Source organism: Enoplosus armatus, chromosome 10, assembly GCF_043641665.1.
Source record: "Enoplosus armatus isolate fEnoArm2 chromosome 10, fEnoArm2.hap1, whole genome shotgun sequence".
Lineage (NCBI taxonomy): Eukaryota > Metazoa > Chordata > Actinopteri > Centrarchiformes > Enoplosidae > Enoplosus > Enoplosus armatus.
Window position 1 is genome coordinate 1,326,675 of NC_092189.1, and position 14,711 is coordinate 1,341,385.

The following is a 14,711-nucleotide window of genomic DNA, read 5'->3' on the forward strand; positions in this document are numbered from 1 at the left end:
GCCACAGTGAGTGGTGATGTTGCATTAGACTGCGTTGCACGAAAAGAGTTTACTCTGTCCCCTACAGTAAGTGGATTATGTCCAACATGTCAATCTGCTTTAGATTAAAAAAAAACAACTTTTAACCTTACCTATACACCATGATTTTTTTTTCTAGTGCCCAGAAGTGTAACACAGGAGAGTGTGTGTGTGTGTGTGTCCCAATTTGTCACGTTTTTTTCATAAGTCCTGATATAGCCTATAAACATGTATGTGTGTGTGTTGTGTGTCCAGTGTGTAAAGATGCCACCAGGTGACGGGAGGAGTGACATGGAGCGCCTGGGTGTCTTTAAAGAGATGAGCTACATCTCTGTAGGAGACAAGTACGCTCCACCCACCAATCGTAAGCACAGTATCTATTTCAGTTTCCATTTCCATTAGAACAGCGTCCCAACAACGGGCCCGCAGCCTCACTTTCATGGCACAATGACATTTAAAAAGATCTTGTTTTGACGTTTAAGAGAACTGGCGGGGGGGGGGGGGGGGGGGGGATCTGTGGGTTTAATTTCAATGCGCACGAAACATTAGCGGTATCTAGCCATCCACGGATCTCACCGTCAACTGTTTCGTTAGGGACTACTTCTTTGGCAGAATATGGTTCCAAACTCTCCTCTCTCCAGAGTGACAGGTCCACTGCTTCTGGAAAGACATGCTGCTGTTTTTTTTAAAATGTCATTTTCAATAGAAGATAGCCAACAAAATGCAGGGCTAGGTGCTAGTGGTAAGTAAGTACCGTAAATATGATTTTTGCGATGTGGGTGAACTGACCTTTTGATACATTATCTACATTCTAGCAGGGTTACACTCGTATCTTTGGTGACACAGATGCATCAAACATATTGCGGGGGACATGTGAACGTGTGGCGTCTTCCCTCCCCAATCCAGGCGCCTTCAACGAGTCAGCCCATCGTAGCCGGCAGATGCAGGCGGGCATGGCTAAACAGCGGTGTGCTCTGCAGAGCGGCTTTTTCGACAAGTCCTTCAAAAGGGTGTTTGAACGGGAGGCACTGAGCGACCCGCTGAGGCTGGCCCGACAGAACCGCATCCAGCAGGCCAAGAGGAACCTGGGCAAGGCCTTCCTGCCCTGCAACGGGGTCAAGAAGCCGTGAGAGAACACACACACACACACACACACACACACACACAAACATTTGCATATACAAAAATATACACCCCAAAGCGTTGAAGCGAAAAACATCCAGTCCTCCCATTCATTTTGAATGTGGGTAGTGCGTTTAGGCTGCGGCGGTTAGGACCACACGGTGACCAATCATGTAGGCCGCCAATCAGACCGGAAGGCGTCCACGAGAAGAAGAACCTTGTTTACCTTCTACCGGCATACTAGCAGCATGGCTAGCAAATGCCAGTAGCATAATGTTTCACGTGTAGTCTTTGGCCTTGTACACCAGTTTAAACCACACGGTCACGATAGGCCTCGTATCCTGGTTATTTACCGAAAGTAAATGTGTGTTTTTAATCTGTTGATGCGGACACACTAACGACCTCCATACTAGCAGCCCAAGTCAGGGGGTTGAAGTTCTTCTTTTTGTTCTCTTTTGTTACTTAGAGGCCGCAGGCAAACAGCTTTTAAGCGCATCACCGCCACCTTCTGGATTGAAGGGTTAAAGCTCTCAACATGATGAATGGGCCACGTCCCACACCGCCGCACAGCCCCACGTCAATCGCCGCAACCACCAGATTTGGTCTGAATGCGTCGTAAATAAAATGTAAACATTGTCCAGAGGGTGGCGCTAGGGAAGCAGTCTTGGTATCATAATGAAGAGCGTTGCGTTCTAGATGGTTACAACCAGCCTTCTGGGTCGCAAATGAAATACTCCTCAGTTGATTCGCTCAATCAGAAATGGACATTTTCACCGCGCCCCAAGACTGAAAGCTGCTGCTTTAAATGTGGTCTCGGAAGTTCCCCCTTTGTCCTGAAAAACAAAAAAATTACAAGAGTCCCTTACTGAAATAACAGATGGTGCAACTTAAAGCTACTGACACTCACATCTACTCATTTGTTGTACTTGCTGCTCTGCCTCACCATTACACCGTTTCCCTCTGCCTCCAGCTGTGGCTCGGGGAGTTACTATGGGACTCTGTCAGGACCGGTTGAAGCCTTGAGTCCACTGTCAGTGTCCCGGAAACCCCACCGCTCACCTGGACGCAACGTTGTCACCTCACCTCCCAAGAGAGGCAGTGGTTACAGGTTTATGGCAAGAACTCTTTCTAAAGTAGCTTACAGCAACTTATCCCCCCCCCCGATCCTCTGGAACAATTACAGTACCATTTTTTTTTACAAACTTGTACGCAACATAATCAAATATTTGAACATTTAAGAGTGTGATGAATTTTCTGACCCCTGTTTTAGGACACTTTCTAAGAACTAGCGAACTCATAAAACTTTTCAGGGATACTCTAGTATTTGCTATCGTTTGTTTAAATACTTGGTTTAAATGGGTTTTTTTTATTTTTATCATTTATCCATCCGTCTGTAACAAGGATACGGTGTGTGTGCAGCTGAAGTAAACACCATGTTATCTCCTGCAGCTATCCCAATGTGACGCTGTCCAAACTTGAGCTGTATGCCTCAGACCCCTACGGCAGAGCCACAGAGGTGCTGAAGGTAACACTAAATTTCGGGATTATTACCCCTTTGGCTTTTATTTTTCTCATTTAGTTGTAGCCATCATTTGTGTTGGTTATAAGTACTGAAACGGATGAGATCTGCAGACGCCGCGACAACAACCTGTGTGATTCTTTTACCGCTCGAGTTCCTTGACCTCCCAGGTCTTGGCAAATTACCTTGGCAAGTACAGCGTTAGCATTCTGACAAAAAAAAACAAACGAAAATAAGATTCAAGTTGTGATAAACCAGAATTTTCCTTTTTATTAACTTTTTCATTAGAAAAACTGGATTCTGTGTGTTTTGTGTTTATGAGCTCGGTTCACATTTTGATTGAAATGAATGTATTTGTACCGTCAACTTTTGTGGAGCCGTTTATACTCTGACACAGTGCCTGAAATGGCACACTTCAGGTTTTTGCCCCCTTGCTTCTTATTGCGTACCGCCACCTCCTGGTGAGTCTATGTACGCACCCTAAACACTCGCACAATGCTTGCATTTTTTTTTTCCTCTCCACCGGCATTCCGCGAAGACCCGCCCTAGTCTGCCTCTGATTGGCTACTGTGCTGAGAAAACAGCGCTGAAAAAAAACAGGGCCAGGAAGAAACTCTAGCAACTGGCGAAGGTTCCCGTAGACATAATATAGGTCTTACATGGCATTCATCTGCTTTTATCCAATTTTGAAAGTCAAAAAAAATCTCAACTATAGTTATACTCAATTTATGTTGATTTAAGACACTGTACTTCAAGGTGACATTTGATATGACTGCATCATGCGGTCTTGCCCATACATTATGGACTTGCCTTTGGTATTCCTTCTCATTATCCAGTGTAATCTGTAGGCCAGCAGAGATCATATTTTCAGTTGGTTTTATTCCAGCATATATGCAATATTATATTTGCGTACAAAACTGGAATATTACCAAGATATGTGTATAAACATAAATATATCATGCAACTGCTGAATTAGGGTACTGGCTCCTTGTTTTGGTCCAGTTCAGGCAGTGCTCTGACAGAGGAGCTTCAGGGAAACTGGATGCTGACACACAGCCAAACTACGATAGCTTCCCCCATTTTGGACTCCCCAGGTCTCCGTCCCAACGTCCAAGGTCATCATTTTAAAGACCGTTTGCTATTGGTCAACTGTGCCAACACACATTGAGCATTCATTTTGCCAGTTTAAATCCCAGTGTGTCCTGGCCTTTAAACTGGTAAAAACATGTACTAGTAAAAACGACTTTTTTTTTTTTACTCAGACACTTCTTATTTAACATTAAGTTTAAAATTTCAAATGTGTGTGTGTGTGTGTATGTGTTTATATGATACAGAAGGAGGCAGCAATCCATCGCTCCAAGTTAAGAGATGGGCCCTTTAAACTCAACCTTCACCCCAGAGATTATTTCCAGGGCAATCCATACCGCAGTGACAAGCCACTCCCACCAGCACACAAGCCCCTCCCACTTGCACAGAAAGCCTCTCCAGTTCCCTTCAAGCCCCCGTCCCCCAGCAAGAAGGTGATCATCCCTCTATCAGGATTAGAGGGAAATATCTGACCGAAATAAATCACTGCTGACCACTGAATGACACTGACCTGTGACACGTCTCTTGTTTTACATTTTACTGTACATTTTTTTTAACATTTCTCTGCGTGTCTACGCGATTGTGTCTTGTGTCAGATTGGAGGAATGAAAGCGGGGACGTTTGACACTTATCCCTCGCATTCTGCTGATCCATATGCCATTCGGCATTCCAGAAGGCCATCCAATCAAGAGCCAATCTTCCGTCCTGCCCCTGGTCCGAAGAGCACACCTGTCAAGAGTATCATCACAGTCAATGTTAACAGGTTTGATCCCTGTCGCCGTTATTGATCTTCCCTTTCTCTGTTCTCAAATGGAGGGACCCCCTCTAGAGGTCATAATGACCTCTCCTCATTCATAGGAAAGTCCCAAATTTAAGGACGCATCTGGACCTACATAAGTCCTATATTCACGCTCTGTTTTTGGTCTCCGCCAACTCCTGAGGGAAACATCTGGCCCTTTATCTGCTAAATGCTCCACTATGTTCACCAGCTAGGAATCCAGTGATTCTCAAAGTGGGATCCGGTTGACCCCCAGTGGTCCTTGAGGGGGTTCCAGGGGGTCACCAGCAAAAAGGGGAATCATTTATTTTCAGTGTAATTCCTTCCATAAGTAACACAATGATGATGGATGTATGACTATTTTGGTCATGGGTTTCGTACACTTTATGTTATAAAACATCTAAAAGCATCTTGTCCATCGTAAGCAAAGGAGGAAGTAGTATGATGTTGTTGGAAAGTCAGACATGACATGGGAGTCAACTGTTTGATTCACTCATAGATGGTTTGGGCCCCTAACTTTAAGAAAGTAGTCATTTTAACTCAAACCATGATCTTTCCCTAAACTCTACCAGGTGGTTTTTGTGCCTGAACCGAACTATAGCAGAAGACCTTTGTTGTTGTTGTTGTAGTTGTTGCTGCCCCAAGAGTCCGCAATATTCCCCATTGGTCCCGAAGGCCCATTTGTCCGAAAATACACACTTTCCCTGCAGTTGCCAGTGCTTAATGTGTAAATCTTTGGTCCCGGACCACAGAGAGGGTGCTGGTCAGGGGGTTCAAGGGGGAGATTAAAACGTCACTGAGCGCATCAAAGATCCATTATGGGCATTTGTTTTTGGGATAACGGGCTGTCAGAAAAATGGCATGGCACTGATTTGTAACGATTTTGGAAGGCACACACGAATCATCCTGCAGGTTGAGGCATCAGATCAGAAAACGTGTTTGTGTTTGTAGTTTTTTGTTCTTGAAATGAATACATAGATAAAAAATAAAATTTGACAGACATTCGGGGGACATACTGTGTTCGTGTCGAGCTAAATCTTTTTTCCAACTTGTTGTTTTTTTTCTTGTTTCAGGAGTGTGCACTCTGCAAACTACACCTCAACCGTTCCAACTGTGATGACCTTCTGACTACATTTACCCATGCTGCACCAACACTATCTGACTATTCCCTGGTGTGTACTGTAGACCTCATTTTTACTGCACGCGTTTCACTATCAGCTGTGATGAGAGTCCTGCAGATATAATGCTTTTATTCCAACATGAGGGCGACACAGCTTCGAATGTCTTCAGTGGTTTAATCTGTCAACTTTGGCTTCTTCTGTTTATTTTTGTCTCCCAATCTGTACGATGGTCGTGGTCCTCTGGGACTTATTGCGTGTTGGTGCTGTGGATCAGGCTGCAATGTGAACGGACCCCTATGTCCATATGTACTGTACTAGCAGCTGTTAATGTGAAAACTATGGCATTAAAAACAAAAAGCAGGAGTGACACACATCTTGACACATGGCATTTTGTTTCCTCACATCTTCTCTACAAAAGACAAATGGCAGACAAGAGTTAATGAACAATTTCAGCAACCAGAAGAAGCACAGGAAAAGGAATAAAATAGAATACATCTAACTTTTGAAAGTGCCGTCTCATCTCCTCTGTGTAAATTACAAATGGTACACCTGCTTATAGGCAGCCAAGACAGCCATGGTGCCTTTCAAAGATGGAGAGAACAACCCTATTCGCTGTTCGCAATTGGTCAAACTTACTGGACATATGGAGATATCGTAACCCAACTGATCTACAATACACTTGGAGCAACAAAAATGTCCCCCTTTTTTTTGTAGAATTGACTAATTTCAAAGGATATGGACAGACAGGTTGCAGAAGTAAAAATGTGTCCTGGTGTAATGATCATAAAACAATCCTAATCCAACTAAATCTTACAAATCAACAACAACAAAAGGGGTTGTAATTGTGTAATGTGATTGGGAAGTTACTGAAGTTATAAAAAAGCCTTATTGAACAGTACTGGATATATGCAATTTCTAGCAATGACTGTGGGATGTATTGGGAATTGCTTAAATACGACATTAGGAAATGTTCAATTCAGTCTAGCAGAAGTTAGCTAAAGTGAAAAGAGTGAGAATAGAGAATTTAATCAAATGTATTCAGCAGGAATTAGACGAGTTTTATAGAGAGAGAGAGAGAGCCAAGGGTGCATCTATACGATCCAGATTAAAAGGGATTGGAGAGGGTGAGAAAAATTCAAAAGTATTTTTAGTGTAGAAAAAGAAACGAGAGAAATTTGCCATCTACATTCAAAACAGAAAACCCGCTTACGCCATGATTTGAAAATATGTGTCCGATTTTATGCAGATTTATATAGAAAATGATACCTGTAATGGCGGTTCTGGTTCGTTCAACTCTTCGAAACATATCAAAAAAAAAGTATTCGTTTCTAAGACGAATGTGATGAAACGTCATCTGTTGAAGAAATAAAGTGGGGAATTCAAAATCAGTGGGAAATGATGGCCTTTCTTCAGAATTGCATCATGCATCTTGTTCCTGCTTGCAGTATGCAATGAAGCCGTCAGTAAATCAATGAAACAGGGTCTAATAACGCTAATTACAAAGCCAAATAAGGATCATTTAATCACTGATCATTGGTGCGGCACGTCAAAAATGACATCGTTCGCCGATCTCAAAGTGGATCCATGCATGGACGTCATATTTTTAATAATATTAGATTAGTCTTACATTTGGTTAATCATATAAATCTAATCTGTGGTGACCCTGTAATTCTTTTTCCGGACATCCCGGAGGCTTTTGATACAGTCAGTCACACACTTATCTTTGATACTCTGTCTTTCGTAAGAGCTGCCAAAACACTTTACAAAGATAATGATAGCTCTTTGACAGTTTAATATGGCACGTCTCGCATATTTAGCGTAAACGAAACGTGTGTGGCAAGGATGTCCAGTATCCCCTTGTTACATTCACTTGCTTGTCGCTCGAGTTTTAAACTTTTTAATGTTACAGAACTCTTTCTTTGTAAGGAATTTGTGTTTTTGGCAAGGAGCTCAAACGATCACAACTAGCAGATGATACAACGCTGTTTTTTTGTTTTTTTTAAGTACTAAAGAAGTTCCTTTGGCTCTATCTGCTAAATCTAAATTCTCTGAAGTATTGGGTTTAAACCTTTAATTTGAAAAAAATGTGAAATTCTATCCCTAAAAAATCTTGGTCTTACTGAAATCTGTGACGTTCCTGTTAAAGAAAAAAAACATCTGAAGATCCCAAAGAAGTTATTGATAGCAATCTTCTCCCTGTCATTGAGGCAATTCAAAAGAAATGTAATTGCAGGTTAGCCAGGGACGTATCGATGTATGGTAGTTTTATTAAGCAGAGCAGAAAGATGTCAAGAGCTTCCTATATGTTCTCATCATTAGATATCTTCAAATCTATATGTTCCCAACTAGACAAGATCCTTTTTTTTTTATTTATATGGAAGAATAAGCCCCACAAAATTAAAAAAAATCAGTTGTTTCTAAACCCTTAGCTGGAGGTGGACTTCACTAGATAAAAAGATATCTGAAGAATCCAAATGGTATATTTAATATTTTCCCCAATTACCTTTTCAGAAACAAAACACTGTACCAACTTAGTAAATGGGAGTAAATGGTGAATTATTCGGTTATGAGGTTTTCTTGGACAAATATGTAACGTTCACATTTCTTGTTCTCGTTGGGAGTTATCAAGTCAATACTTAGTGTATCAAGGCGTATGCTTTCTGCTAAAGACACTACACTACTATCTTTAAATATATGAATTATATCTAAATAGAAAACAGTGGCACATTATCTTTCTGCCACCTCATAAATATATAATGCCAAGTGGAATCAAGGAGTTTCTATTTAAGATTGTACACAGGTGCTACCCTGCTAAAGCAAATGTCTGTCATTTCTTCCAACAACAGATGCACCTTTTCATGATGGTGAGGGAGAAACTATTGAACGTGCGTTTGTCGATTGTTTTCACGCTACTTCCTTTTGGTTTTATTCACAAAAGAGCCTTTCATACTAACAAAGGCTGATCTATTACTCATTTTTTTTAACAATGGCAAATTTCTCTGCAGATGAAACTAACATAATTAACTTGATTGATATCTTAGCAAAATATTATATCCACAAAACGATATGGCTTAAAAGAATAAATAAATTTTTTTGACCCCTATTTGAAACTTAAAACTGAAAAGAAAAAAAAAATCGTACATTTCAAAGGTTTGTTTTTATTCTTCTTCTTTTCTTTTCCTTCCTTTATTATTTGTTGTACCATTTTTTAAATATAATTCTTTATACTGTGAAGTAGAAAAAAAAACCTGTCTGGAACATTTAGGCATTTGTTTATTTGAATAAAGTTGAAGAAAAAAAATCAGCTTGGGAGAGCTTCCCTTCCCATAATGCACAGCGGCTCATTGCACTTTATAAATCTATGCGCGACTTCCGCTCTGTCTCTGAGTCCGTAAGAAGCACGCGACACAGATGGCTGCGCCACTTTCTGACAAATATGGTGAGTAGCGAAACAGACCTAACAATGTCACTCCGCTGAAGAGCAGACGTTATTGGGTTCCCTTCACGGGAAGGAAACCCTGGCGTTATTTCTGTGCAGAAATGGCGGCTGTGTGTGGAGTGGTTTCAGTGCATGTAAGGTTATAGCTTATCGCACGTGGGTTCAACAGTCTTAAGCTAACGTTGTAGGTTAACGCCTTTCGCCGTCCTGAATAATGTTTACGGTGGAAAATGCCGACGAGGGTCGAGAACGAGCTCGAAGAAGAAACATTAGCGTGTTGCTGAAACGTAGAGAAAGCTGCGCATCGTGGCTGGTTTGATGCGACGGCGCCAAATGGAGCTGACGTTAGCATAAGCAGCGAAATGCTAACGAAGGTCGCCTAAAAGCGGTTATATACCACTGGGATAAATAAATTAACTTCCTGTGCATCTTTTTAAGAGGCCGGGCCTCCACAAAAACTTTACACTGCGTGTGGTGTTGGTTCCTACAGATTTTCACAAATTTAGCTTTGTTATAAACACGTCATACTTGACAAGAGTTTGCAGCTAAAAATGTATTGGAGTCATATTTCTATTTAACCTACTTTGATGGCATTAGTGTATTGAAAACTAGTTCTTAAAATGCAAAAATAAAAAACTTTGTCTTGAAGATCAATATTGGGATTGTTCATTGTATAATTTCCCCCAGGGGATCAATAGTGTTTCTGATTCTAGTCAAAATACAACGAGAATGCCCTCACGTTACACTTAAACATAACCTAAATAACGCCCACGTGAAGGCATTTAAGCAAAAACTTGACTTGTAAATCTTCATCATAGCTGAGTGCAGGTCGGAACACTTCCTCACTGATGTGATGTTCCCTTTTCAGCAATGCTGGGTCCCCTGTTGAACCAATGTGGTGGCAGAGCGGCAGCCATGGGATAGAGCTACCAACCCCCCCACCTTGTCTATGGGACGAAAGGTAAGTGCACAAAACTAGATGGGAGTGCCATTAAAGAGTTAAATGACAAGAGGCTGGATTGTTTGGTGAAGGACCTCCCTGCACGAGGTTTTGCTCAAGTTATCACCCAACCCACATGGTGTCCCCCCCCCCCCCCAGCTCTAAGTCAGCTGACCAGGCGGTGTGTGCCTGGTTCAGTGTTACAGTGCTGGTAGAGGAAGTCTCCGCACCTGGTCTCAGCTGTGCAGGTTCTGTTTTAGAGTCTGCTGCTTCTGAGCTGCTGCGGAGCGCGGCCCGACGAGAGTGGCCCAACCTGATCCAACAACAGGGCAGGCCTAGTACAGGGCCGCACATTCACATACTGACACCACGGGGACCCTAGGCCCTGCTGATATACGCCAGTGGAGCCTAAACATAAGCGTCAGGCTCAACCCTTACCAACCCCAGACAAACCTCCAGTAATTTGTCTCTGCTTGTAGGTTGAGGAAATAGTGATTTAAACATGTACTATTTTTTTCCCTTGAATGTGTTGCAGACAGTAGCCTCCGAGGAGCTGCTCGGTGTGCAGATGACGGTCATGCTGCAGGCTGACTGAGGGTGAGTGCAGCAAAACCAGTTACTTTTTTTTTATTAAAACACGTGTGCTGTGATGACAGTATATAACACATCATGCTGACAAAACCCCATGGTGAACTTTAAACCCTGAGCCGCAGCTCACTTGTCAGCAACGATCTGCCATGCGGTTCTGGTTGAGTGACTCCTTAATTTCTCTACAGGAGCATGTGGAGCCAGTGGGTCTGCAGGGGGCAGCAAACACCTGCAAGGAGCTTGAGACTGACCCTCAGGTGTGTGTGTCTTGCCATTCTCGGTGTGGATACAGCAGTGATGCACAATATTGTAGAGACAATGTAAACCCAATCTTGTACTGCCATGGCAGAGACCTCCTCCTCTCTGCTGTGGAATCCTGGTATTGGGAGAGAAAGCTCAGGACTTTGGCACAGATTTCAGTAAAAACCGTTTACCAAAACCTGACTGAAGACCTGAAACACGCTTCTAGTAACAGTCTCTTATGCTATCTTGAGTATGAGCTGTCTGGTAATACTTGTGCTTTTGTGTGTGTTCAGTGTAATCCTGCCAAGGCTGGTCTGGATGAGGGGACAAGTTCCTGCCCCAGTTCCACCTCCTGGGATGTGACTGGGCTGCTGCCAGTCATCAGCATCACCCCCACGTTCCAGCCTGATGTCTCCTCAACCTGGTTGAGGCTGTAAATAGAATATGTTCTATGTTCTTTACAGGGGATGCAAACTTGTCAGGAGGCCAGTCTGAGAACATTTTCTTGATACTAAGATGTCGTACATGAACTGAATATTTTGTTGAATAATGTTGTGAAGGCATCACCTACATTTAATGTCTACTGGACATTTGTCTTTTTTTCCCTTTTTTTTTTTAATGAAGTGTATCCTAAATATACAAACATTGGAATAAAATTCTCTTGCGGCACCTCAGTATCCAGTTTGGTGGTTTGTCACTAGTTAAAACATTTTCAGAGTTTAATTCAAGGCCTAAAGAATAATTCAGGTGTACTAATAAGTGGTGTATTTTGTCAGCAGATGCCATGAAAATACCCTGTGTGAGGAAATAAACTTCATGGTAATGAAGGAATAAGTCATCCAGTGTGACAGTGACTCTGATGTGGAAGGACAATCAAAAATACTGCTATTGATCCCTGGGGGAAATTGTACAGTACTGGTGCTCCCATTCAAGAGTAGAAAGTAGCAAAAATTTAGAACTAAAAGTATGTACAAAATATAAAAAATAATAAATATACACATTTACAATATTTAAGTGACAAAGTAAATATATATCATCACCCTATTAAACTGTTTATTAATCATTTCACACAAGATCTTGACAGTAGATGACTGTTGGTATACAATGAACATTGTTTGTCAATTATGTAAAATAAAAGAATAAAGTGACTTAGGCCATTTTCTGAACATGCCTTTGTGACTTAAGCCATTTTAAACCTGGCTTAAACTGCCCTTTAATACCCTAGTGCAAACTCAAAACTTAAATCACTCTTAACTAAATTAAACAAATGTCTGATAAATTGCATTTTTATTTAACCTTTCCCATTTCCAACATACTGTTGTGACAGCTTTTTAAAACTGGACTCTTAACTGTCCTTTTATTCAGCTAAATTAAGCTAAATTAAACAAATCATTCTGTAAAATGCACATTTATTTTTTCACAAATCCTATCCAATCCTGCCCCACCATCCTTAAGGCTACATTACAGAAAGAAGTATGCTGGCTAGGAATAGGTAGCTAGCTAGATGTTGGGTACGTTAGCTAGCTAGTAGTTGCTAGCTTTGTAATTCAACTATAACTTGTGAAATTGAGACTAGATTACTACAAAACATTACAGCCTAGTTTATGTGATGGTAAACCTCATCACTTACCAGTAGAAAATGATCCGAGAATCATGTTTAGGGCTTCTTCTGCATCATAAATCATCTTCTTTCTTGAGGCAGCTGCCATCATGAAAGCTTGTTAAATGGCCAAAGTCAAAATTGTAAAATGGCCTAAGTCAAAATAAAATGGCCTAAGTCACACTCTTGACATAGGCCATTGTCTTACAGGGTAAAAAGAGCATGATCCTTTCAAGTAAGGGCTTAGGTGACTTTACCAGAGGTGGCCAGCATCACAAGAGCTGATTTAGGCCAAAAAATCATTTTGCTCAAAAAGTGACTTATGCCATTAGTTTAATAGGGTGACGATATACAATGATTATATATGTGTACATACTATGTGTGTGTGTGTGTGTGTATATGTATACATATAAAATTTGCCCGGGAGCACAAACACTGGACTGCAGATGACTGGAAGAAGGTACTCTGGACGGACGAGTCCAAGTTTGAACTCTTCCGTCAGCATCGTCGTGTGTATGTCCGCAGAAAAACTGGAGAACGTTTTGATGCTAGATGCATTGCACCCACAGTGAAACACGGTGGAGATTCCATTATGGTATGGGGTTCCATTTGTGGAAACGGCATGGGCAAATTAGTTCATATCGACGGTATCATGAACAAGAAGGTCTACCACAACATCTTGGTGCATCATGGAATCCCTTCTGGATTGAACCTGATTGGTCGTGGGTTCATATACCAAGAAGACAATGACCCCAAGCATACTGCAAAGCTGTGCAGAGACTACTTGACCAAGGAAAAGGAATGTGGAGTAACTCAGTAACAAAAGACACTGACGAAAAGTACATAAAAACAATGCCAGCAAGAATGCAAGCTGTTATCAGGGCCAAAGGAGGTCGTACAAAATATTAAGATTTTTGGTTAATATATGTGAATAAGGACTGTTTAGTTGTTCCAGTTTGTTATTTGCCTAATAAATAACAATACAGTTTTTAGTTTGAAACAAGTTTTTGACAGATTTCTACATTTCTACAGACATTGTCCAAGATGCCCTGCAGCTTAGACAGCATCCTCCTCTCTGCCACCACCGTCAGAGAGTCCAGCTCCACCCCCCCAACAACGTCACTGGCCCCTTGCGGATCAGTTTGTTGAGTCTGTTGGAGTCCGCCACCCTCAGCCTGCTGCCCCCAGCATGCAACAGCAGAGAGGATAGCACTGGCCCCCACAGACTCATAGAACATCCCCAGCGTAGTCCGGCAGATGTTGAAGGACCTCAGCCGCTTCAGAAAATAGAGACCACCCAGTCCAGTTTATTGTCAATGTGGACCCCCAGGTACTTGTAATCCTCTACAATCCTCTACAAAATGGAGCTCTATGGCACAAACGATGTCAAGTTTTGAATGCTGATAATAGCTGCTGTTGGGATGTGTTCATTTTTGGTTTTTAGTCTTTTTAGATTTGTTATAAAAGATTTATAGTCCATGTACAGTAGTCCATGTTTGTACCCTACATGGAAGCATCTGCATTAATTATGTTTCTCCGCTCATTTGTCAAAGATCGACCCCCCCCCCACGTCAACCAGTGTTGTTGCTCAGCAGAGTGTTTCCAGAGGATGACAGCTGACACACACACTGTGGGTCCAAACCTAAACCCCAACCAGGGTGGAGGAGTTCAGGTAAAGGAGAATGGATGGTGTGGAGGTTGATCAGTGTGTCTGAGGTGGCTCCTTAGAAAGACAGAGTGGGGGGGGGAATCCCTCTAATAAATACTTTTAATATTAATATTTAATATAAAAAATATGATTTTTTAAAAATAAAAATAAAAAAACAAAATACAGAACACGTGTGGTTATTGTCGTTTCAAACTGCTGACAAAAAGAGTAGAAAATATTAGGGCAGCGCCTTATAGGTCAGTTATTTCATAGCAAACTCCGTACAAAAATAGGTAGATTTAATGCGAATTGCTTGCAAACATGCACATATGTTATATAATTACTATCGAGGACCTTGTCCGAAATATGGAAGGAGCAAATCTTTAATTCGGCCACCCATATAATCTATCAAGAAGCATTTATTTGACGGCCTACCATTTTAGAAACGCTGCCACAGTCTGCGGTGCCTTTCAGTGGGTTTGTTTTGAGACAACACAAAACCGCCACATTTTTTAAACGCAGTTCGGCAGGATGCTGTCCGTGGACGGAACAGGACGGGGGTTGGTTTGAGGCGAAGGCGGAGTTTTTTTTTTTTCTCCGCTCAAAGTT

The 14,711-nt window shown here is 41.7% G+C and overlaps 1 protein-coding gene, 1 long non-coding RNA gene and 1 other non-coding gene across 3 annotated transcripts; all 3 read left to right on the forward strand.

The window, feature by feature from the left end:
• The first annotated feature begins 282 nt into the window (after positions 1-282).
• cfap96 (cilia and flagella associated protein 96) lies at positions 283-5,651 on the forward strand. The gene is made up of 7 exons (XM_070913796.1): positions 283-382; positions 925-1,144; positions 2,111-2,248; positions 2,590-2,665; positions 3,994-4,179; positions 4,342-4,508; positions 5,597-5,651. Exons 1-7 carry the CDS (start codon positions 283-285, stop codon positions 5,649-5,651), a joined length of 942 nt encoding a protein of 313 aa, XP_070769897.1.
• A 3,383-nt stretch (positions 5,652-9,034) lies between these two features.
• On the forward strand, positions 9,035-11,528 carry LOC139291604 (uncharacterized). The gene is made up of 5 exons (XR_011597564.1): positions 9,035-9,083; positions 9,952-10,044; positions 10,559-10,620; positions 10,800-10,868; positions 11,148-11,528. It is a non-coding gene; the product is annotated as an uncharacterized lncRNA (long non-coding RNA).
• LOC139291914 (small nucleolar RNA SNORA74) lies at positions 10,178-10,378 on the forward strand. Its single transcript, XR_011597611.1, has one exon. It is a non-coding gene; the product is annotated as a small nucleolar RNA SNORA74 (small nucleolar RNA).
• Positions 11,529-14,711: the final 3,183 nt, after the last annotated feature.

Coding starts and splice junctions, on each gene's coding strand:
- cfap96 (XM_070913796.1), top strand. CDS start 283: ATGCCACCAGGTGACGGGAGGAGTGACATGGAGCGCCTGGGTGTCTTT. Junction 2,249..2,589: donor AAGAGAGGCAGTGGTTACAG/GTTTATGGCAAG, acceptor TATCTCCTGCAG/CTATCCCAATGTGACGCTGT. Junction 2,666..3,993: donor GAGCCACAGAGGTGCTGAAG/GTAACACTAAAT, acceptor TATATGATACAG/AAGGAGGCAGCAATCCATCG.